Here is a 25,513-nt window from a genome sequence, read left to right as displayed (position 1 = left end):
AGAGAAGCCAATGAAAAGAACAATAGATGGGCAACAACCAGCTGGTGCTCCAGCTGGTGCAACCAGCAGGAAGGTGCTTCAGAAAGGCAGAGAAGCAACTGTGTGGTGACCTCATCTCACAGAACTTCCTCCACAGCAGCTTGATTGGGTGAGAGGTGGAGAAGGGGAAGAGTGGGGAGAAATACTGTTCTCCCTACATCCATTCCACCCAGGGCCCTATCACCACCTGTGGGCTGGGCTGCCTGGGATGATTCAGCTGAGATCACAAGGGATAGTAGGGCTCTGTTATTTACTAGCTATTTACCACTAGCCAGGCAACCCAAACTTTGCAGGCACCAGTGGTAACCATGAGGTCAGAATTTTCAGGTCCAGATGATGGGCCAAAAGGGCTAGATGTGCGGACAGAGGGATGGGGCAGGTGCTGCAGGAAGCCCTGCACTGGCCTCTTTTTTGCGGATGAAGAAAATGGGTAGAACCATCCGGAGGGTCCAGCAAATGCCATCTGCTGAGCTTCCTTGTCCCTTCCTGTCACGCAAATTTAGTGGATAGTCCAGCTGAGTCCCCTGTGGGGACAGGATCCAGAGGCAGGCAGGGTCCTCTACACTACAGGTCTGGATTCGCTGAGCTCCCACGTGCCTGGTTGGGATATACAGGGTCTGGCAGAGGAAAGGCCTACTTGAGTGTGGTTGGTCAGGCAATAATATGGGTGCAATATAGTTTTAATTAGAACATTTCGCCTAAAATGGTGTGCTTGACCATGATATTGTTATGTGACAGAATTATATGCTTATAATTTTATAATAAAAGATTTTGTAATAAAAGAGGGGCACTATGTGTGCTGGACCCTATATCTAGGTGGACAGAGAGACGCCACTGGGAGAAAGTTCTGTGCACATACCCCTGGAGTAGAGATAATAGAGACAGGGAGGCAGAGTGTGATGGCTCTCTCCATCAGTTCCAAGCCTAGGAACCAAGCCCTAGACAGAGGGAGGAATGATACAGAAAAGCTCAAGGAACTATTTGCACAAGGAATTTTGTGAAGCTTGGGTAACTAGTGTGCTGCTTTGGGGCCAGTGACAAATGCCTTATCCCATTGTTTCCCCCTCAGAATACAGCGCGGATCTGAGCAGCACAGGCACTGAGGAAGCACGGTCAGCGGTGTGCCTCCTGGGCTGGAGGACAGGCAGTGCCCTGGTGAGGTTCTGGCCAGAGTGGCTGTGATGAGGCCCAGCCTCCTGTGATCCAAAGGGAGAAAGTACCAGATGTGGGACTCTCTTGGGGTCTTCTGGACATAAGTGGGAGGATTTGAAGGAGCACTAAGGTTCTGCAATTCTTCAGGTGGGGGACTTGAGCCAGCAAGGTTAAGATATTAGTGATATACTCCTTGGCTGGGGAAGCCGTTGGACTGAGAACTTGACCCCAGACCTTGGGATACACATCTTACATGTGGAACGGGGGGCTAATGGCCCCCATACCACTGATGTTCTGGGAGCACATGGGAGAACAGACAGAAGCAGCCTCAAGCATGGCTCCTCGGAGAAACATACCTCATCCCCCATGTGGGGCTGGAACTCAAACTTGAGTGGAGGACAGAAGACCTGGTTGTACATGTCCATGACAGTGTGCTTGTCACTTCGGGAATCCAGGTTGTCCACCGCATTCTCAATGACATCCAGCCCCTCGTGGCGAGAGGTCTCCAGGTTGTACTCAGCGGAGAGGTAGGTCCGGAAGGTGCGGGCCAGGCTGGCATGAAAGCCCAAATCACAGCACTTGGAAACAGACACACAACAGAAGGGTGCAGGTGAGGGCTGTGAGGTGAAGGTGGGGACCACCAGCATCTCCTGTCCCATCATGGATGACTTACAACTACCTCTTATTCCATAGTCAAAACCTTTCATCCTGGGGGTCCTTGTGCATTTTGGAATCCTACCACACAAATCACACCAACGCCTTCAGGTGGAGCTGGGGACTGCCATTTGGGGAAAGCAGAACTTCTCTCAGCTTCCCAAATTCACCACATACTTTCTCATTTCTAGGCCTTCACACACGAATTCCCTCTGCCTGACATACTCTTCCTGTCTCCTCCTGCATAAAAGTCCTTCCTTCAGGGTTCAGTTTAGAGGTCACTTCCTCCAGGAAGTCTTCTTTGATGTTCTCCCCACTCAGAGTTTATGTCAGATGTGCCTCCCCTAGGGGTCCACATCTCCCTCCACCTCCCTCAGTAGGACATCTACCACATGGCATTGCAATTGCCTGTTAACAGGTCAGGGTTATGCAGTATAAGTTCCATGAGGGCAGAACCACTGGCTTTTGTCTACTGTAGCACTTCAAGACCTAGAGCTAGTAGCTGCTCAATAAAAATTTGAGGACTGGAAAGAATGAAAAGGAAAGTTGTAAGAAAGAGGTGTGTGTGTGGGGTCTGACCTCAGGCACTAGAAGGCACAGGCAGGGCCCAGCAGATCCCTCTCCTGGGGATGGTGATCATGGGTCCCTCCTGTAGCCCTCCTGATGGGATACAGCAAAGACAGAGGAAAAGGATCCATTCAGCACTATGGAGTCCTTACTGAGCATCTACTGGACCAAATCCCTGTCTGCTAGGTGGGGGAAGACACGAGAAAGCAGTCCTGGTTCCAAAAAAGATGACAGAGGCTATCCCTGATGACACCACTCACAATGTTCTTTCTCCAAGCACAGCTGTCCCTTCGGCCCAACCTATGCAGCTGGCACTTGGGAGTCAGTGTGTCATTCTCCTTTTGCTTAAACTGCCTGATTTCTCCAATGATAACATCCCCAAGTAAAGCTGACTTGTGTACAGTGGACCCTTGAACAGCTCAGGCTTAAACTGCTGGTCCACTTATACATGGGTTTTTTTCAATAAATGTGCAGCCGGCTCATCCCAGCTTTCACATCCTTGGATTATACCAACTGTGGACTGAAGACAGTATTTCTGATGCAGGGCTGGGAATCTGTGTGGGCAGAGGGCCAACTATATGCAATGTCCCACACCATTTTATGTCAGGGAATGGACCATTTGCAGTTAGCGAGGGACGACTGTGGTTAAGGGTTGAGGGATTAAAAGTCATATGCAGATTTTCGACTGAAGGGGGAGACTGGCACCCTTAAACCCCACCATAGTCAAGGACCAGCTATAATTCTGTCTCACTGACAATTTTCTTTCCTGTGTATGTGACTGTCTGACGACTAGACCTGGGGGCGCTGAACATGTCTGTACAGCTCTAGGAAATCCCTAAGGCATGAACTGTGGGCAGTCGCTCCCATACCCCAAACCCAGCCAAGGGGCTGGTCTAGAGGAGGGTACTCGGGAATTTTACTCTGAATATGTGACTGCCTGACCCAATGGTGTAGAGTCCACCATAGGCCCTCTCCCACCCATGGAAGAAGTAACTCATCTCCCAAGCCCCTGCATGCTCAGGGCCCTTCCCCTCCACCCTCGAAGCTCATCTAAGGACAGGGGCCAGCCCCTCCTTCAGCCAATGATTGGCGCCAGCCCAGGCCCTTCCAGTCCCAGACTCCAGGTGCTCACGTCGATTAGGTCGGAGACATCATGGATGTAGTATTTGCTTATAGCTGCGTTGGTGGCAGCCAGATTCAGCAAGTAGTCATTTCGGGCCTTCGTGCACTTCAGCTTGTTCTCAGAGTACTTCGCCTGCCTCTGGAGGAAAGACAGAGTAGATGTGAGAGCTGAGCCACTGATGGAAGGGACTTGGGATTCTCTTTATGGTCATTCCAGGTAGTGCAATCTGCTGCACCACCCCTTTAGAATACATTACTCCATGTGCTAGGTGAGTAGGATTTGGGCCCTGTGTTCAAAAAGCTCACCTAGCCCTGGCCAGGTGGCTCAGTTGGTTAGAAGGTCACCCTGTACAACAAAAGGTTGCAGATTTGATCCCCAGTCAGGGCGAGTACAGGAGGCAACTGGTAGATGTTTCTCTCTCCCCACACCCCCCTTCCTCTCTCTCTAAAATCAAGAAACACATCCTTGGGTAAGGATTTTTTTAAAAAAGCTCATCTTACATTGCCCGTGTGGACCAACAACAGCACTATTCATTAAGCAGCAGCCTGCTACCAGCCTCTACCAGAGCTGAGTCAGTGAGACCTCCTGCGGCCCCTACTCAAGAGCCCTCTGTGGCTGCCCAGACTGTGACAATGGCCTCAGTGACCTCTCAAGCCCCTCTTCCTCCATGTTCTCCCTCATCACCAGCCTCCTCTGCCCATCCTTTAAGAGGTCAAGTTCATTCCTGCCTCCAAGCCTTCAGAATAACTGTCCCCTGCCTAGCAGGCCATCCTTCCAAGTCTCTATGTGGCTGGTCCTTCACATCATGCAGGTCTTTACCCAAGGTGACAGGGTCAGGAGGGACTCTGATGGCAGCCTTGTCCAAAATGTGTTCCCTGACTCTCCACTATCCTTCCCTCCACTCTCTATCCCCTTGCCCTGTTCTATTTTTTCACATATTTCATCTTCATTCAATTTTTAGTGATTTTCATTTTTTAATTTTTTAAGACTTTATTTTGTAGTGCGGTTTTAGGTCTATGGCAAAATCGAGAGGAACGTACAGAGGCTTCCCATATGCCTCTGCCCCCACATTTGCACAATCTCCCCCATCATCACCAGCCCCCACCGGAGTGGTACACTCATTAACAATCATCACCCAGAGTTCACAGAGTACCTTAGAGTTCACACTGGGTGTCGTGCATTCTATGGGTTTAGATATCATCATAGTGTCACACAGACTAGTTTCCCTGCCCTAAACACCTGCTGTGTTCTGCCTTTTGATTCCTCCCTCCCTCCAACCCCTGGAAACCTCTCATCTTTTCATGGTCTCCACAGTTTTGCCTTTTCTAGAATGTCATATAGTTGGAATCATACAGTATGTAGCCTTTTCAAATTGGCCTCTTTCACTTAGTCATTTGCATTTTAAGACCCCCCCCCCATGTCTTTTCATGGCTTACTATCTCATTTCTTTTTGGATCTTCAATATTTAGTGAATACTCCATTGTCTGGATTTACCACAGTTTATTTATCCATTCATCTACTGAACGACATCTTGATTGCTCTATTTTTCTTCTTTGTGCACTTGCTGAATTCCAGTGGCCCCCACCAGAAAGTAGGCTCTACTAAGTCAGGGACGTGATACGCCTTGTTTGTTGCTGCACCTGTCACACCCCGAACAATCCCTGCACAAGGCAATCATTAAATGATTCTCGCTGGTTGTGTGGATATGAGTGGTGGGAGAGGCAGAGTGGGGCAGCCCGAGGGGCCAGTCTTTGCTAGGAGCCGGACTGCCTCCCTGGGAAGCTGCTTCTGTTGTGGGCCAGCTGGGCAGGAACGGGTACAGAGTACATGGGTTGGAAGGCTGTGCCCTCACCCCTTTCAGACTAATGAGTCCCACTGTTGGGTAAAAAGGCAGCTCTCCTTAAAGAAACAGGGTTTCCTCCTTCACCTAGGCACTCTTAAACCTTCCTTATTCCAGGCTGAGTCCTCTTAGCTTTTTAGTAGAGGTGTCCCCAGAGATCTCCTCAGACTTTTCTCTAGGGTCCATTTATTCTGGGAAATTCCAGAAATAGACCTCTGGCAGTAACACCCTACCCACACCCTACCCAACACCATGGATGATCCCATGCACCCAACCCCCCACAGAACGTTTTGATACTCCTGACCAATTCGCAGGGGGCCACTCTGACCCCGAGACCATTTTCAGCCCTTCATGGACTCATACAGTTGTATACCTGGGGAGGATATTATAGGTATCTTAGCTTAATTCATCCATTTTATAGGTGAAGAAATGAGGACTGAGGGCAGAAGTAGTTTGTCTAAGAGCCAAATGGCTAATCAGCATACAACTCTTAACAAAAAAGTAGTCTCCAGACTCCCAGACAGTGTTCTCTCTATGCCTCTATATACCTCCCTATATTGTAGTTCTGTAATTCCTTGATCATGTTTTTTTTTAATTCACAGAGTTATACAACCACTACCACTATCTAAATTTAGAATATTTTCATCACCCCAAAAGAAACCCTGCACCCATTAGCAGTCACTCCCTAATCTCCTCTGCCCCAGCCCCTGGCAAACACTAATCTACTTTCTGTTCCTATGAATTTGTCTATTCTGGACATTTCATATAAATAGAATCCTACAGTGGGTGGCCTTTTGTGACTGGCTTCTTTCACTTAAATACTGTTTCCAAAATTCATCTATGCAGTAGCATGAATCAGTGCTCCATTCCTTTTTACGACTAAATAACATTCCATTGCATGGATAGGCCACATGTTATTCATCTGTTCGTCAGTGACAGACATTTGGGTTGTTTCCACTTTGGGCTATTCTAAATAATGCTTTTCTATGAACATTCATGTGCCAGTTTTTATATAGACATCCGAGGTCTGTCTGGAAAAAGTCCAGCCATTGTTAATATAACAAGAATAGTTTGCACAACATCAATGTAACCTGGCAGCCAAGGAGAGTGGACTGGAATGCACATTCATGAACAATGACGACTTCACTGTACTAGTCAGTGGGGGCAGTAGATGCCTCTGAGTGAGCATGCATGCTGTGTGGCCACTGCATTCAAAATGACTGAGAAAAGAGAGCAATGAGTCTGCATCAAATTTTGCATTAACCTTGAACATTCCTCCATGGAAACTATTCAGATGATTTAAAAGGCCATAGCTATGGGCAGCTGGTGACTGGCAGCTTCATCACAATAACACGCCCATTCATGCATCTGTCTTGTGCAGAGTTTTATGGTCAAACATCAAATCACCCAGGGGACTCAGCCCCCCTAACCCAGATGTGGCACCCTGTGACCTCTGCCTTTTCCCCAAACTAAAATCACCTTTGAAAGGGAAGAGATTTCAGACCATCAGTAAGATTCAAGAAAACATGATGAGGCAGGTGATGGTGATGGGGAGAACTGTGTGAGGTCCCAAGGTGCCTACTTTTAAGGGGACTGAGGTGTCATTGTCCAATGTACAGTGTTTCTTGTACCTTGTATCTTCCTCAGTAAATGTCTCTATTTTTCATATTACATGGCTGGATACCTTCTGAACAGATCTCATATGCTTAATTTTACCTTGAGTAGATACCTACGAGTGGAATTGTTGAATCATATGGTAACTTAGTCTACATTTAACATTTGGAGGGATTGCCAAAATATTCTCCAAAGTGGCTGAGTCATATTATATTACCCCCAAAGTGGCTGAGTCATATTATATTACAGTGTGAGAAGGTTCCACTTTCTCAACATCCTTATCTATATCTGACATTGTCTGCCTTTTTTATCTTAGCCATTCTAATGGGTATGAAGTGGTGTCTCCCTGTGGTTCTGATTTCCATTTCCTTAATGACTAACGGTGCTAAGCGCCTTTTCATGTGCTTATTGGCCACTTGTACACGTTTTTTAGAGAAATGTCTATTCAAATCCTTTGCCCATTTTTTAATCGAGTCTCTGCTTGAGTATTGTAGAGCCTATTTTTCTTTGCATTTGGCAATGGCCCTGAAATCTTATTTTATTTGCCTCTGGTTACTTTTCCAGCTTACCCAGGTCCTGTTGGATCTTGTTCCCACTCAATCTCCTATCATTTTTAAGGGCTGTAGGATCATATTATCATAGAATCTGTCTCATTTAAGCCCGAATAAACATCCAGTACAATGTTTGACACATAGAAAGAGCTCAGGAAGTGTCTGCTGATTCCATGGGATGAATAGATGAATGAATGAATGAAGAGAGTTCAACAAGAAATCACAGTGTTTTAAGAAGAAATGAACCTTATAAGTCCCCTAGCCTAGGATGACAGAAAAGCAACCTGTGCACTGCCCCTCTAAATTCTGGCCACGGCAGAATTTACTCGATCCTGGCACCGTTTTTAGCTGACACCTGGAGAGGGCTCATGATCCGCATCACAGAGCTCTGTGCAGGCACCACCAACGGATCAGAGCTGACTTGGATGGGACATTTATTTGCTATCACCATCAGATTTCAAAACTGAAGTTCAGAGAGGTGTTATAAATATGGCATTTTCAAACTCAGTCTATCCACCTCCAAAACCAGCATTCCCTTCACCATGTCCCACTAAAGCACCTGCCAGGCCTGATACACAGAGATTCTAACTCATGTGTTGGAATCACTGTGTATCAGGGCTGGCAGGTGCTTTTCTGCCTTGGCAATGGCAATTTCAGAATGGTTCTTTACCAAGTTCCCAGGTGCTGGTTGGTAGCCTAGTGCTGTTCCCTCTTGCTGGGACACACTCAGTCCCAGCCGGCCCCCAGCCACCTATCTGAGCTCCCGGGGCAAGTTCTTGCCACCACTAATGCCTGGTTACTCCTGCCCATCAGAGAATGCACTCGGGGGGCGTGAGTCTTGTCACAGTTCAGCTCTCTTGTCAGCTAAGCACCTCTCCCTGCCTGCTGACCTAAGCAAAAGGATCAGATGCAGGCAGCATTATTCTATCCTCATACCCCTCAAGGTGCAGAGGGGAGGCTGAGGCTGCCAGGGGGCCTGGCCCTCCCCTTCCTGCTCCAGGGCCCTCACTTGCCTTCTCCTTCATCTTCTCAATCTTCTTCACAGAGCTGCGGCGCTGGGGCCGGTCCTCATGGCGGAGCAGGTTCATGCTGAGCTCTCCAGCCTTGTTGAACTGCTTCTCCTCCTGCTTCTCAGCCTCCTTCAGCTTGCTCTCTGCACTGATGCTCTCCGCGTGGTACATGTGGTAGGTTTTCATGACCTGAGGACACATGAGTGGGGGAATTGGCAGGCTGCGAGAGCCTAGCTTGGGCCCCCAAAGTTCTGCACTGCAGTTTGGTCAGCCCCCACTCTTCCCATGACACAGTCTGAGCTCCTGCAGATCTTCACTTCTGCACAAATTCTCTGAGGACTGGAAATGATGATGATCATCAGTAGCAGCTTCATCATCATCATCATCATCATCATCATCACCACCACCATCATTAAGTACTTACTAAGTGCCAGGAATGGACAAGTAAAAATTTAAAAGGGCAAACATAGTCCCCAAGCATTTGCGGTCTCAGAGGTGATCTGGCTGTTCCGCAGTTGACCTCTCTACCTGCTTCCTCCTGTGGGGTCATCAGGAAAGCCCCTCCTCCAGTACTCACAGAGCTCCCATGGGAATATCCTTCTTGCTCACATACAAATTATTTTCTCTGCTATTTCCTTAAGTAAAATTGTCCTACAAATTGCTCTATCCCCAAAAGAAGTACCACTGGGTAACTGAATACATAGTCTATGCTCTCTGAACTAAACTCATCCTTGACTGTAAAATGACTATAAAGCATATTGCACTCTGCTACTCTGCATCCATAATAAAAGTTATATATTGTTATAACAAGGAAATTTTTGAGTCAGAGGAAATCCTGGATGTCATCTAATCCGACCACTGAATTTTATAAATAGGAAAACTGAGGCTCAGAAGGGCAAAGTGGCCTCTCTAAGATCATACGATATTATCAGCATAGTCTCCAGAATTCACATCCTTGTAGCCAACCCCCCGATCAGAAGCACCAACAAGATCCCTTGTGCTTCTCTGCTGCTGATCCCCACCCCTACCCCACACCCAGGCATTCACTGATTTGCTTTCTGTCACTGTAGAACTTCATATATATGGATCCATAGACTATGAACTCTTTTGGGTCTGCCCTCTTTTACTCAGCAGAATTTTCTGAGATTATCCCATGCTGTTGCAGGTTTCGGAAGTTCTTTTTCATTGCTGAGTAGTATGACTATACCACATTTTGTATGTCATTCCATTGTATGTCATTCCATGTATAGTCATTCCATTGTATGACTATACCACAATTTGTTTACCTATTCATATGTTGATAGTTATATGGATTGCTTACAGTTTTGTAAAGCTGCTATGAATATCCATGTACAATTCTTTGCATGAATGTATGTTTTCATTTCCCTTATATAAATACCTAGAGGCTGAGTGGAGAGTCATACAGTAAATGCATATTTAGCAAAGTTAGAAACCTGGTCTCTGACTTTTAATCCACCATTTTCTACCACATAATACTGTTTCCTTAATTTATTACAATCTTCTCAGTAGTTGAATACTCTTGGCAGTCTTAGAGCAATATCCTAAATCCTGGTCCCCAACTAAAAGTACACTTTTCCTTTGCAATATCAAATTTATGACTGACTTTCTATGTTAAAAAAAAAACACAACAAATCCAAGAATCCATGGCTCCTGAGCCTTGTCATGCTCTTTTCCTGTTGTTTGGGGAATCACAGCAGCTGATGAAGCAGCGGCTTCCACCTGGGGGTGCAGTGCGCCTGCCTTACCAGGCTCTTTAAAGTCAGGGAACTTGGAATGAAATGCTGGCCAACACTATAACCTTAGTTATTCTCATTTAAAGTCTTGTGAAGTAAGTTTACCAGAATAAGGATTTCTTCTGTGACTCTTATCATTAAATCACAGAATTGATCTGTGGTTCAGAAAGTCCGCTTTGCCGGAGGTCAGGAGTCAACAGGGGCAGCATCTGTTGCAGAGCATGGCAGGTAAGAGTATGGATTCTGAGTCCAAATGTCTGGGCCAAATCCCGATGCTGCCGCCTACAAGCTGTGTGACCTTGGACAAGTGATAACCTCTCTGACCTCTCCTTCCTCACCTGTAAAATGAGGGTAATGGCACCTACCTCATAGGTTTGTTGTGAGGACTTAATGAGCTAATTTTTGTAAAGTCCTGAGAACATGCCTGCCACACAGTAAGAGCTGTGCTACCATTATCCTCACCATCGTCACCATCCTCCTGTTTGGGCTGAGGGTTTGAGAGCCTTGAAGTCACCTGACTGCAAAAAAAAAAGTCTGCAAACTGTACAGAACAGCAACTATAGTGAAAAAGTCATTCTATACCATGTTTCTCCCTCCTTCTTTCAACCTGAAAACCTCCTAAAATTTCAAAACAATAAATGAATAAAAAATGGTATCAATTTTTCTTTGTCAGTCTTGGTGAAAAGACTTCTTCTCGGCATTCCACCCAATATTATGCATATTTGCAGTTGCCCTAAAATTCTTGCTAATTTCATCCACTCGTTTAGGCAGTTACACTAAGCATATTTCCAAACTTAAGGGACCAGAAAGCATGCTGGACCCATGTGTTCTCGACATCTAGTGGCCAAAAGGAAGGACTGCAGGCATAGAGAACCAAAGCAGTTGCATATTTTCAACCATCTCCTTTATACCATGGCTCCAGGAACATAATGTGGCTAAGACTTAGAAATGCCTGCTGAGGTCTGCCTCCAGGGCCCGTGCTTTCCCCCTCTTGAAGCTTTTCTCTATATATCCCTCCACATTCACAGGCTCCACCGGTCACTTTGCTTCTCCACCATGATGCAGGCGAAGTTCATTTCTGGACTCCACCCTTTCTGGGTTCAATCATTCACACTGCATCCATTTTTTCTACTTCAGCTGTGGAGGTCTGCTTGTCTCACCACTAAATCTGTCATCTGCATTAGGTAGTTAGAGGAAGAGAGAGCATTCTGTTTGCAGCTAGGTCTTCCTGTCCAATCATCCATGCATGCATCCCTTCACTCATTCACTCAAGGCTCGCATCCCAGCAGGGTGTTCTCACATTTTCCTTTGCCCAGTTTTCCACTCTTCTTGAACCACAGAGTGCTCTTCCTGCTCTGCTACAAACCAAACTTCCCACAGCAGTCTCCAAACTGCATTCCACAAACCCCATGTTTGGAGAACACAGTCCTCACAATGCTGGGGCCACATGGTCTGTGATTCAATTGGCAATGCTTGATCCCAAGAATATCAGTGAACTGGATCGGCCAGGGTGACTTATGTTCAATAGCTGCCACAAAAGAATTTACTTGGGGACTTCTCTAAAACAAGCCTAATTAACTACTTACACCTAGAATCCTCTAGATAAATAAATTTATTTTATTTGATTAACTAAAACATAGGAGTCAGAATGAAAGGTCCTTAGTTCAACAGCCTAGAAAAGTCTGCTCAATATTGCCAGTCCAGGATAGGTTAAATAGCATTTAGACTTATCTGTTACCTCAGAGTTTGCAAATCTCTCTTTTTATTATCGCCAAGGGGAATTTCAGTTAGTCCTTATCCCAGTCCTGGGAGGCAATGTGATAGCAATAACAACAACAATAGCAGCCAGCAGTTATAGAGCATGCCCTACCTGCCTACATATAGTAACTCTTTACATATAGGAACTCATTTATTTTTCACACACACAAAAAAAATCCTGTGAGGCCCTGGCCAGTGTGGCTCAGCTGGTTGGAGTGTGGTGCCGTACACTGAAAGACTGAGGGTTTAATTCCCTGTCAGGGCACATACCTAGGTTGTGGGTTCAATCCCTGGTCAGGGTGCATGTGAGAGGCAACTGATTGATGTTTCTCTCTCTCCCTTCCTCTCTCTCTAAAATCAATTAACACATTTTTTAAAAACCCTGTGAGGTGGATACCATGTGATCCCTACTTTATAGATGAGGAAACCACAAAATAGGGATGAAAGGATCCTCTACCCCACAGGGACCCAGGAGACCTGGCTTTGAGACCCAACACTCCCACAGCATGGTCGCCACTTGCTTGGTGACCATGGCAGAGGCTCGCCCTCTCTGTACTGCCTGGTGAAGACTGTGTGGGAGGTAGATAGCAAGGTGCTCCATAAATTGTGACTATAAAGTGACTGGCTGACAGCACTGTTGGGCTGGGAAGGGAGCAGAGACGGATGCAGTTTAGCTGAGGTCCAGTCTCCAACCTAAGATCACTTAAGGGCCCCTCAGAGGCACGCACCTGGCTGCATGTTAGATGGGGGTGCCCTTTCCAGCCTTCAGACCCTATCAGGAAGGTCCCTCAGAACAAGTCTAGCACTACATAGAAACACAGAAGTTGAGACCACTCTTCTTGGACCCAGATTCATTTCACAGGTACTTGGAAGGCCCTCCGGAAATCTTGGTGTACTAACCCATCGCTGAAGGTCACTTAAGACCCAGAAATAGCACATGTATTGTCCAAACTCACACAGCAAGTCAGACAGCCAGGCCTTCTTAGCTGTGGACATTGTCTTTCCTGGTAATCACACTGCCTTCTGCTGTGTATGCTTTGCCTTTACATTTTCCCAAATCCTCAACTCTTGAAAACAGGAAAGCATTGTCTGCACAGCCCTTCAGATGGCTGTTTAAACGCAAAAGAAGGCAAAAGCAATCTGGAAGTTGACCATATCCATAAAAGGACATGCTAGGGCAGGATAAGGCTCAGTTGTTAGAAAAAAGGTTTTCAGCAATGCAGTCCATTTGCACTTTCTCTGCCCCAGGGCTGGCCATCCCTGGGCCATTCAAGAGCGGTAAGTAGGTGAGACTCCGGGCATGCCACAACCTTTAAGGAAAAGAGAAGTCCCCAAATTTCAGTCCAACCACCCACACTGTGCAGCCTCCTCATTCTCCATAGAACTTATCAACACTATCTTATTTATTCATTTTGCATGTTTATAAACAGTCTCATCACAACTAAAGTGAAAGTCCATGAGGACCAGGGCCTTGTTTATGATCACATTCCTTGTATTAAAACAGAGGTTTGTACCCAGTATCAATATATGTTTGCATGCATGAATAAATAGATGGGTAGTTGGATGGAAGGGACCGAGGGAGGGAAGGAGGGAGGATAAAGTAGGGGAAGCACAGTTCTACTGCCTTCAATCTGGTAAATATGGTTGGGTTGGGGCACAGCTACACCCTCAATCACCACATTTGTATTGAACAGGTTATTATGTGCTAGGTACTATGCTAGGAAATACCACAGTGTGGAAGACAGATAGAGTTTCTGCCCTCACAGAATACACCTTCTAGTAGGGACACAATTATATAGGTGATTATCATATGGTGTGATAAGTGCTATGATGAAGGAAGTACAGGGTACTAAAGACAGACTTCCTGGAGGAAGTGACACCTAAACTGAACCCTGAAGAAGGGTAGCAGTTAGCTGGGTGAACAGAGCATGGTGTGGGGGCGGGGGTGGAGTGCTCCAGACAAAGGGAGCATGTGAGCATAAGCCCAGGAGCAGGAGCCAAAAAGGTTTGAGGAGCAGGGGCTTGTGTGAGCACTAGCCAGTGTGGAGCTGCTTCCTTATTCTCCCACAGCTACTCCTCAGTGGACATCTGTTGTTTTTCTCTGCCTAGGATCATCTAGTTCTTCTCCTTCTAGAACGGCTTCCTGATTTTCTTTGAGGAAGTCCCCCAAATTCCCCTCCTTATTCTCAGTCCATGTGGTTGATGGGAAACTGACGCTAGTCTTCAATCCTGGGGGTGGGTGTGAGATCCAGGCCCCACCAATTAGTAGCATTATGTTAATCTGGCCACAGGGACTGGATCTCAGGAGTCCAGCCAGGCCAAATGGAGACAGCCCTGTGCTTGGCTGGAAACCCTGGGAAAGGGATGTTCTCCTTCCACTAGGGGGCGCTAAGCGGCTGGGAAGTGAGTGCAGCAGTGGAGCTGGGTGGGGAGATCATGTTTGTGACCACCTGGGAGAAGCCTGCCTGATCATGAAAGCAGCACAGAGGAAAACAAAACCAAAGGAGGGAGAGAGGCTGACTTCCAGAGTAGATGGATAGGTGGGTGGACAGACAGATGGAAAGAAGGCAGGAGGAAATGAAATAGGGGGGAAAAGTGAAGGAGGCAATAAAATAAAGGAGAGGAGGTACTGTTCTATTGCCTTTGATCTGGTATTTTGGAGGTGCCGCATGCTGCGGAAGAGTGAGAGCATTAGGGTGCCAACAGCACCCGCCTCCCCAGGTCATTTGTTGACTGCACACTGAGTCTCCAGGAGCCACCCAGAAATTCATTTAAATTCAAGCATGTGGAGCTGCCTGCTGTGGACCCAGAGCTGCAAGAGGCACAGTGGCAGGCTGTGAACATTTCAAGAGATGGTCTTTGAAGTGTCTTGTACATCCCTGGCGTTCCCAGGGTGCTCACTGAAGCAGAGAAGCGGGGGAGGGATATGTGAATAAAAGAAAGAAACTGCTTATGCCCACAAGGAGTTTAGAATCTGGGCAGGGAGACAAGAGTAAAGTGTGTGAAGGGATGATACAGCAGCCCAAGACAGAGCATCATATGTGCTGGATATGTAGCTTGGGAGTGAGAGTGTCTAGATTGTGAGCCTGTGGGGGCTACAGCCGGCAATCAATACACATTTGTTGGCTGAAGAAATCAGAAGGGGAGTGTGTGCATGTATGAGAGATTAATTAAGAGGTCAGGAAAATGATGTCTCCAGGTGAGCTTCTGTGATCAAGAGTGAGTTTTGAGCTTGGCACTTTGGATGGGCAGGAATTTAAGAAGCAGAGGGGAAGAGAGGAAGAGAAAGAAAATTCTCAACAGGAGAGGTAGTATAGGATCCCAGCAGAGAAAACTGATTACAGTCAAATCTGGTTTGAAGTCCTGCTGCACCAACCACCAGTTAAGTGCTGGCACCATAACCAGTGTTCCCGCTCACTCACCTTCTTGGATTCTAACACTCATCCCAAGTCCAGTTAGATTTTGCCTCCTAGCAAGGTCAGTTCTTGGCCAAACTGGTGTTCTGAAATTATTTCCTGGAGACAGCAGGGCATGCTTACCTCCATTGCCTCATGTGATCCTCGGAATAGTGCCCCATATTGCAGATGAGAATACTGAGTACACATGAGCTATGTGCGTGCCTGAGATCCCACAGCCAACAAGGAGCAGGCCTCAGTTTTGGCCCGTCCTGACTCCAAACCCACACTCATTCCCCAGGAGCTTTTGTGTCCATGATCCCACCACCCCAAGTTTGTGTCTTCTGCTTTGGTAGGAAACACATTCCCACAGCTGGAACTTTCATAAACATGTCCAGGGTCCTACCCCAAATGTACAGAATGAGAAGCTGGGGTTGCAAATCACTGCATCCCACCATAATGACCCACTGTCACTCGGGCACACGACACAGCAAAGAGGCCCAGGGTCCTCCCAGACCTCTGGTTAGCTGCCCCCCAGCCCTGGGCACTGAAGAAAGGGGGCCCCATCTCAATGGCAAAAGAGGCTGAGCAGGACTTACTGTGTAGAGCTCATTGGTGACCTTCAGGAGCTCCTCGTGCATCTGCAGGCCAATCTCCTTGCTCTGGAACATGAAAGAGCAGATGTCAGAGGGGAGAAGGTGGCTGGTTGCATTAAATTTTCTTTTCAATACAGCAAGGGCAAGAATGCTTGGGGTGGGGTGAGGTGGGGAGGGCTGAAGAAATCAACATAAACCTCATCGATTTAGACTTGAATTCTTAAACTTGTGTCCATGAAACAAAGTTTCCCCTGGCCATATAAGTTGGGGAACCTGCCTGGTGATTTGCAGAGATATCACCATATTAAAGATTCTGAGAAACCCCACAGCCAATCAGCCTGTTCAGCTTTGTTTACTTCTGTGTGTCCTACATTTATGTAACCAGAATATGTGTCCCTAGTTCAATACTCATTAACATCTCATGAGAGTGGGGTTCCATAGAACAGAGTTTGAGAAATAATGATCTAGCATCTCAATTCATTGTGAGCCGCACAGGTAAATAGACATCCCTCTGGATCACCAGCAGAAGACTGAGGTTCTCGCTCCCACTATGTCACCAACTGGCCACGTGGCCTTGAAGACTTAGTTACCACATCTATTACAAAACCAAAGAAATACTTCCCAAAGCATGCCCTGGGGGCGCCACACTAAAAAGGGAGACTGGGGCTTCTGTGACCAAAAACATTCGGAAAAACTAGTTAAACGAAGTGAGACAGGTTCTCTTACCACAGAACTCTACCGGGGCCGTTACACCCTCCTCATGTGCAGGGACTTTCTAAGGGGAGCTGGAGTGCAGGTCAGCAGCCCCTGGACTCAGTAGTAGGTGGGGAGGGCTCAGTACCAGGCTCCTGCTCCTTGCCCACAGCCTTTCTATCAGCTTCTGGGCCTGCAATTGCCAAGCATCACTTGTCTGAAGGCAGCCCTTATATACAGCAGATCTCGTAACAGACAGCAAAAGCTCTGGGATGATTCCCAGAGATCTGCTTAGACCTCACTCCAGCTTTGGTGACTAAAGAAAGGGACCCAATCCAAAAGCACAGCAGAGCCTTAGCAGAACTTCCCGTGCAGAGCTTGCAGGGAACCTTCAGTTCCCATCCCAGACTTCCACAGGGCTGCTCAATGAACCCAATTAGCTACCCCCATTTCCTTCTATTCTCCCTGACTCTCAGTCTGCACAGCAGTCTCTCCCGTGGCCCCTCTGCCTGGCGTTTGCCCTACTGATCACTGGACTATCTGGCACCCACAGTGGCTCCTGTCAGTGCTCAGTCTCACCCACATCTCTGACACCCAAGACCCAGTTTCTGCTGTATTTATTTTTATGATCTCATTTTTTTTAAGGTACTAAATGCACCTGGTGGAAGGAACCCTAACAGCCAGCAAGGTAAATGTGAAGTCTCCCAGGCTCTGCGACTGCCGCCCAGAGTCACTGCTATTCAAAGTTTCTTTGGTACCTTCCAGAAACAGCTTATGGATGTACGAGCATGCATTTGCATAGCATATGTTCTTTTTGAAACACAAATGGGAGTATTCTATGTATACCTTTGCATCTCACTTTTTCTGACAATGTATCTGAGAGGTTTCTCCTTCACAGCCCATGTACCTCTTGCATCCTCCTTTTTTGACAGCTGCTTGGGGTTCTGTGTACCAGATGTAGCATAATTAATCAACCAGTTGCATAGTGATGGGCATTTAGGTTGTCTCCAGCTTCCTAATATTTCAAACAGTGGTGTGATGACCATCCTTGTACTCTGTACTCTATCACTGAGCACAAGGGCAGGGGCCCTATCAGATAAATCCCTAGAAGTGGCTGTGCTGGGGAGAGTCCTGCCTTTACAAATCCCACCAGCCGTGCCTTCTCAGCCTTTGCCCTGCTGGCCCCCCACACACCACTGGCTCCCCACTCACCACTGGCTCCACCTCCCACTTCTCCGTGACCAGCAGCCATGTCATCATTTCCATGGCCCTCTCTCCTGGGTTCCATCCTGCACAACCATGAGCTCAAGCTCAGAGACCTATATTTTCAGCTGTTGCAAAAACAGCATGGTCTGGATATCCCCCCATCACATCAAACTCAAATGACCCCCAAACACACTCCTAAACTTCCCTTCATCTCCTTGAGTTTGGTCAATGGGATGATATCTTCCTAGGCATGGTAACTAGAAAATGGGGAGTTATTTTTGATACTTTTTAAAAAATCCCTCCTTCTCAATCCACTGCCTCCTGCCTTCTAATGGCCCAATCCTTTGTTCTCAGTGGCAGGTGATGCCAGTTCCCTCCGCAACAGCCACTTTGCCCTTCCTGTTTCCTAATAGGGCTGTGGATTGGCTGTATTCCTTCCTGTTTCCTAATAGGGCTGTATTCAACCCGCCAGCTGAAATCTTCCAAGGACATTGACCCCACCCCAACTTGAGATGACAGATTCTGACCTGTGCTGTTAGCGCAGGGGTAAGTGACTTCACTGGATGGAAGAGAAGGACTTGCATGGTTAACAGGAAGGTTTTAGCCTTTCTTTCAGCCCCAGCTGCTACCAGCAAACATCTTAGGGGCATAAAAGGAACAGCCTTGGGTGGCAGAACAAAAAAAAAAATCCTGGCTCCTTAATGACTTCCTGAGAATCTGGTTGAACTAAATCCAAAGCCTGCCTCCCAGTGAACTTCCACTTCTGTGGCTTTATTGGTTAAGCCACTTTAAGCTGGGGTTGTCACTTGCAGCCAAAAGCATCCTAAAAGATAGATTTCCCACCACCAGCCCCAGAACAAGCATGTCATCACTGCAGGACCCAGATTACTGAAGCTGCCCCTTAACCAAGGGTCTGATTCTTATCCCCAGTTCTGCATGCCTGTGCCCATATACCTTCCTAGAAATGTATTTCACAGGGTCCCTCTGAAGTTTTCTCAAAGCCTACAGGATCAAGATGCAGCTCTTCAGCTGGACTGTCAAGGCTCTGGGCAATTAGCACTGACTGGCCTGGACAGACAGTAGAGAGGGCTGTATTTCAGAGCCACAGAGACAGGAACTGGACCTATGGGTTCAAGCCATTTAACCTCTCAGCCCATCAGCGACCCCATCGGCAAAATAACTTATTCCTGTCCTTCTTTGCACATGTAAAGAGAAGTAGAATGATTGTCCTTGCTTACCTATTTATTCATTTGTCTTTTGTTTCCCCCACTTGAATGTAAATCCATGAGTGGAAAACAACGTCCTCTCTGGTGGTAGATTCTCAGCTCCCCCAGTTGCTGGGAGGGCTGGCAGCAGACAACCCCTAGCCCAAAGCAGGGGCTGAACATACCTCCCAAAGACTGACACTTCGTCCAAAGATGGGTCTGTGTGGAGCACAGGAGCCTGCCTTTCCTGTCTCTACCACTCGGCCTGCAGAACAGCCCATCAGGATGGCTATGATTTCAGTAAGGCGTCATGGTTCCCACACTTTCTCCCCATCCCTCCCCAGGTGTGGGTCCCAAGAACAATTCCTAATTATTCTGCTAGATGCTAAATCCAGCTGTCAGAGTTGGCCTCCAGGGTACCAGTCTGCTATATCTCGCTACTCCTGCCCTCCCTGCAATGCCACAGAGCCTGTCACATAGTGGGTGCTCATTTGTTGAATGAATCTATGAACAAATGAAGTGACAGTTCCTCTAAGCCTTAATTTCCTTATCTGTAAAAGTGGGATGATGTCACGGGTGTCATGAAGTCCCCATGAGGATGAAAAGAGGTATCACATATGGCAGCACCTGGCATCAAGGAAGAGCTTGGGAAATAGTAGTACAGGTTGAACTGACATCCACCAATGGCAGGGATCAGGCTAAGAATTTGCCCACAAAAGGAAATACAAGTTGAATGTTATATTAAGTTGTCCCTTAAGGATCTCTCAGTTTGGCAGGATCAAGAGTCAAGAACCAAATAATTCTAAGGCAGGAGGTAGAAAGGGCCACAAAAGAGTTACAGATAAGGGGGTGTGGGATGAAGTGATGAAGAGGATGCTGGGACCTCCACCAGAACCACCTCAGCTCCTGTGAATGCACAGACATGGTGTTCCAGGGAGTGGGCACAGCCTGAGCAAAGGAAGAGACTGAGAGTAGGGAAAAGCTTGGTTTGAAAAGAGAAAAGCACAGCAACAGAAGAGCGAAGATCAGCTTGAGATGGAGGCTAGACCGGGTCAAACAGGCTTATGGAGGGCACGCTTCATTTAGAGTGGACCTGGGAGCCTCTGAAGGCTCTGGAGCAGACGAGTACGAAGATCAGAGCTGTGCTTCTTCAGGAAGATGAAGACGGGGTGTGTACAGAGGGTGGCTTGCACGGGGAGGAGCTGGAGGTCTGGTTCTGCGTTTCCCCAACGGCCCAGTAAGGCACCAGATGGAACCCGCCTGAGTCTCTGCTCACCTCCTTCTCAGCACCAAGCATGGGGCTGGCCACAGAGTGAGTGCTCAGCAAATAGTTACTAAACTGCAAGGACTCAAAGGAATTTTATTTTGTTATGGTTTGAGTTGGTTGGAAGGGAAATATTCTCAACTACAGTTCCAGAAACTACTGAATGAGGAGCCCAAACCAAACATTCCACCAGAAACGGGAGGCCAAAACCCTGATAATCTCTAGCAGACCGTCACACCCAGCCCTTGGGGACCAAGTGGCAACATATTAGCACTCTTTGTTCGAATTTCTCACATGACTTTCATGCCTGCAGAGGTCAGGGGTGGCAGGCTGCTTCCTTCACGCACAGGAAGTGTGTGGACTGTACAAAATGATTACATTGGACCAAGGAGGGCTCAGCCATGGCAACTGTGGTTCTTTGAGGTTGAAAGGGTGCAGTGCAGTCTGCCTGGCCCAAGTAAGTCTGTAAAACCAGGTGGTAGGTGGCCCCAGACCTGTCTCTTTCTTCTGCCCACAGCTTCAGTGGGGGCAGGGGCTGTCCTGGGCATTGTAAAATGTCTAGCATCATCCCTGGCCTCTAATCACTAAATGCCAGTAGCATTTCCCACCCCACCCCAAGTTGTGACAACAGAAATTATCTCTAGACATGGCCAAATGGCCCTGGGGGACAAAATCCTGGGTCCTGGGTGAGAACCATTGTCCTAGACCAAGGGTTCCAAGTGGAAGCTTCTCCGGCCTGCGGACATGTTTTATTTGGCCATTCAGTGTGTGCAGATAATCTGATTCTTTTCCCAGCTTTTATAAATCAGGAAATTCCCCTTACATGTGCTGCTTTTCAGCTTCTCCTGAAAAACTAGAAGATCCAGACTGGGCCTCCATGTCCAGCATGGCGGCCCTTCCGGGTGGGGTGTATGTTCTCCACAGTGCCCAGCATCTCCCTCTTCCTCCACTCGTCTATGTCACTCATCTGGCCCATGAGGGCATTTGAGTTTACGACCCAGAAACCAGTTGGGTCTAGCAGGGGGTGGCCACCTGAATCCTCTGGCACTTGTTAAGGACGTCCATTACAGACCTGCCAAATCAGAGCCTGTGAGGGTGCCTTTTTAACCAACATCTTTCTCATACCCCAGCTTTGAGAGCCACTGAAGAGCCCACTTCCTGTGACCAAACCTCCAGGTTTCCCCGTGTACCCTGATAGCACAGCCTGCATAGAATCCCAGCGCTCCCTGAGCTCACTCTCCTTTTGCACCTCTGTGGCCAGTTCCCCACCTAGCTTTGATTCAGTGTATACAAGAGTTTACTGAAACCTACCAGATACCAGTTTCGACTAGGCACCAAAGACACAAAGCTGAGTAAGACGCAGGCCCCAGTTCTATCGATTGCAGCTGGCATTTATGGAGTACTTTCCATTTGCTGAATACTGTCCAAAGTCACTTCCACACATTATCTAATTTAAACCTTTAAAGTAGGTCAGAATATTATGCCTACTTGACAGATGACAGCCAAAGCTCAAAAGGGTTGAGCAATTAGCCCCAGGTTGCACAGATAGGAAGTAGCAGAGCCAGGATTCAGCTTTTAGTTGGTCTGACTCCAAAGATGGCCCTTGTAATAACTTTCTGTGGTCTGCTTTCTCAGGGCCTCACATGATATGTAGGCACATGGATGAAATAAGCCCTTAAAATGCTGTAATAGAGATGAGTTCAGGCCACAAAGAAGGTATGAAGGAGGGCATGCCTGCTGGACACCGCCTGCCTGTCCAATTCATTTTCTCACCATCTGTGCAGAAATCTGCAACCTTGCTCCTTGCCCCCACGTGCAGGCATGTCTTGTTGTCTTTTGCCTGGTCCTTGTGGGCCCACCTGCCCTGTTAGGAATTAATCAGCCATAATGGCCATCTCTGACTTCTCCCTTCCTTCTTCTTATAACAGGCCATGAGATATGATGGGACTGACCCTTGCTTGCCTGGTCATAGAAGATGGTCCATCAGGCATGGGACCCAGTGTGACCAGAGTGCTCTGGCTCCTTGTGTCTAGTGATTGGATTAGAGATGGAAATATAGTCTAGGCTGAACCAATAAGAATTTTCTCTGGGAGCTTTCCAACAACCACATCCTAGATCATCTCTCCTCTGCAGACACTAGGCTAGTGATGCAGACACCGACCCACAGCGTCCACGTCATTAGGGATGAAATGAGACATTCACATGGACTACCGAGTCCAGTAGAGGAAAAGGGACAGCATGGCTTTTCTCTCAAGGGGAGCAAAAGCCTTGGCCCTTGCTGTGACTGGTCTTTATTGGGTTTCTTGGCACATTACATGATGGTCCTCATTCACTATGCACAGGTTCGCTTTAGGTGGTTACCTTTTACAGAAAACAAAGGAGCCAATGCCACTAATCAGATCACAGAAGAGGGATATTTGCAAATGAAAAGGCAAAAGTGGTTGAACCGGTTACACTCATCCTTGGAAGGTTTAGCATGGATTTTAGGAGGTTACTTTGCAGTAAATGTCCTCAATTCAGGGTGAGGGAGTTTTTTAGCAAGAGCAAGACTCAAAGTGTCCTAGGTACATTGCAGGCCTGATTCCCCCTGGGAGAACCTATCTGTGGGTGTGGGTCCTGTGCATCTCCAAGTGGGAGCTGGGCCCACACCACACAAAATGGTCTCCTATAGGCTAGAGTGTCAGGGGTCTTGGGCTGCCCATCAAAGGAGAATCAGGACCTTGACTGCAGCATTAGCATCCTGGATCTAGACATACCTGGACTTCCCCTGGACTTCCCTAGCTTATGGGATCCAGCAAATCTTCATTTTTGCTTATGTGAAAGAATACTGGTATGACACGTGCTTCTATCAGTGTGAAAATACCAAAACAGTCATGGAGTGAGACAGCCTTCTTAAAACCCTCCACCAAGCACCAGCTTTCACACAGCTCCTGCAGAAGGACCACATTCCAACCACTTAGAGGGCACATAGCTCCTTAAAGGCTGGAGCCCTGGCTTCCTGGAGTGCGGGTCACAAACACGGGCATACAGAAGGAGCTCTGTGAATGCACATGCATACAGAAGGAGCTCTGTGAATGCCTGTGCACAACCCGCCCCCATAGTGTTATCTAACAGGATCAGCTGGCTAGAGTTTTTTGACACAATGGTTCCTGAGTTAAATAAATTTCTTCACCATGAGATTCTTACAGTGTGCTGCTTGATTTAGTTTTCAATACAGGGTTGAGCATGTTTTAAAGGGAAAACCCTCAAAACTATTACAATAGGTCCTAGGGCTTTATGAGCAGATTTGAAAAGTTTTACTAGGTCATGTCTCTGTCTCCCTCAAATGAACTTAGACGTGGGTTATTCCCTTTACATCTAGAAAATAATGCTGTCATAAAATATTGTATTTTAATTTTTTAACATTTTATTTATTTATTTTTTAGAGAGAGGAGAAGGGAGGGAGAAAAAGAGAGAAACATTGATTGGTTGCCTCTTGTATGTGCTCCAACGGGACTGAACGCACAACCCAGGCATGTCCCCTAACCTCACACTGAACTGGCAACCTTCCTCTCTTTGTGGGATGACGCCCAACAAACTGAGCCACACCAGTCAGAGCCAAAGTGTCATGTTTTAATGACAAGACTCCTCCTTCACGTCTGCAGAGGAGACCATTTGAAACAATTCTTTAGAACATTTTAATGCAGGAGTGAGGTGGAGCCTTCCCCAGTCACCCACGAGGGGCTTCCAGGCCTCTCCTCCATGTCACCAGACCCCGCCACAGCAAGGCCTGGCTCTCCTTTCTCACTCTGCTTGACCAGCTATCCTCATGTAAGGTTACCTTTGGGACATTCCGCAGTTCCCAGTTCTGGGGTTCCAAGCAAACAATGGGAAGCAAACAAACTAACAAAACTAAATAAAAACAAAAACTTCTGGCTCTTGTCGTTCTAAATCCCACCGCTTTTCCACACTCCAGCTTGTTTTCTCATCAAATAACAGAACAGGAGACCCACAGATGTTCCCTATTTAAGTATCTGGTGTATGTAAGCACTGGCCATCTCCCAAAGCGACTGTGTTTTCATTTCCAAAGCAAAGGCTTTAAAGGCGTGTCTCAGAGGAATGGGGCTTCTCCAGTCCATCCTGGAAGGTCAGCTTATCCCCGAGCATGGCAGCTTGGACAGCTATGGCTGAGTGTTTCTCCTGGCTGTGTCCTAGCTTGCCAATAACTGGGCTGCCTGCACTTTGTCATGTCACCACTCCTTGCCTCCCAACATCATCCTTAGCCTACACTCTGCCCCACCTTCCATCTGGACCCTTGCTTCCTCCCCTGTTCCCGCACTGTCTTCCTTCCCCTGCTCCTGCTCACCTTGCTTCTTTTCCACTCCTTCCCAAACTAATTTATATCTCCTGTTGCTGCAGCTCCAAATGCTGTCCTCTACATGTTGTTTTTGCAAGAAGATGGAATGTAGACTTGAGCCTTGAACTCTCCCCCCGTTGCTGGGTCTGGGATACCAGGCTGCAAGGAAATAGGAAGGTCCTGGAACCTCTCATCCTAGGTTGTTGGCAGTGGTGGGCCCCACTGGAACCCAGCAATGAGTCGAGGCAGTAAGCCCAGCATCATGCCTGCCACCCTCTTCCGCCTGCAATAACTCCCAGCATCTCTCTGGGATTCTGTTTGCACCAAAAGCCTTCATTTTCAGAAATGTTTAAAATAACAGGTCTGAGGAAGTACAAAGATACCTTGGGATGGCTATGAACAAGTGAACTGATCTGGTCAGGCTAGCTATTTCTGAATCTCTATTAATGATACTGAATATTAGTTAACAATATTTATTGTTAATAATAATGCTTGGTACTATTACTAACTATAATACTTATCGTAGTAGTTAATAACAACAATAGCTATTGTTTCTTGATATCTTAGCATGTGCCAGGCACAATGATAACTGTTTTACAGGTAATATCTCATGTAAGCCTAACATCAGCCCCTTCACAGGAGGCACTACCATTAACCCCACTTTAAAGATCAAGACACCAGGGCTCAGGGAGGGTGAGTAATTTGCCCAAGATCATAGGGCTAGTAAATGTGATTTTCTCAACCATTTCACTCTGT

At 47.2% G+C, this 25,513-nt stretch overlaps 1 protein-coding gene across 5 annotated transcripts in view; it reads right to left on the bottom strand.

The window, feature by feature from the left end:
- SRGAP3 (SLIT-ROBO Rho GTPase activating protein 3) overlaps positions 1–25,513 on the bottom strand; it is a 242,801-nt gene that overhangs the window by 66,470 nt on the left and 150,818 nt on the right. For all 5 annotated transcript variants that reach the window (XM_045832177.1, XM_045832178.1, XM_045832179.1 and 2 more), the window contains exons 4-7: positions 16,057–16,119; positions 8,554–8,739; positions 3,545–3,673; positions 1,548–1,769 (exon numbers count right to left, since the gene is read on the bottom strand). In XM_045832177.1, the coding sequence (XP_045688133.1) occupies positions 1,548–1,769; positions 3,545–3,673; positions 8,554–8,739; positions 16,057–16,119 (600 nt within the window). The remainder of the gene's footprint in view (positions 1–1,547; positions 1,770–3,544; positions 3,674–8,553; positions 8,740–16,056; positions 16,120–25,513) is intronic.

The sequence above is a fragment of the Phyllostomus hastatus genome, unplaced genomic scaffold (assembly GCF_019186645.2).
Source record: "Phyllostomus hastatus isolate PE091 unplaced genomic scaffold, TTU_PhHast_1.1 phas_contig_16, whole genome shotgun sequence".
NCBI classification, from domain to species: Eukaryota; Metazoa; Chordata; class Mammalia; order Chiroptera; family Phyllostomidae; genus Phyllostomus; species Phyllostomus hastatus.
Note: the sequence above shows the minus strand (reverse complement) of the source record. Positions and strands in the feature narration are given on the sequence as shown.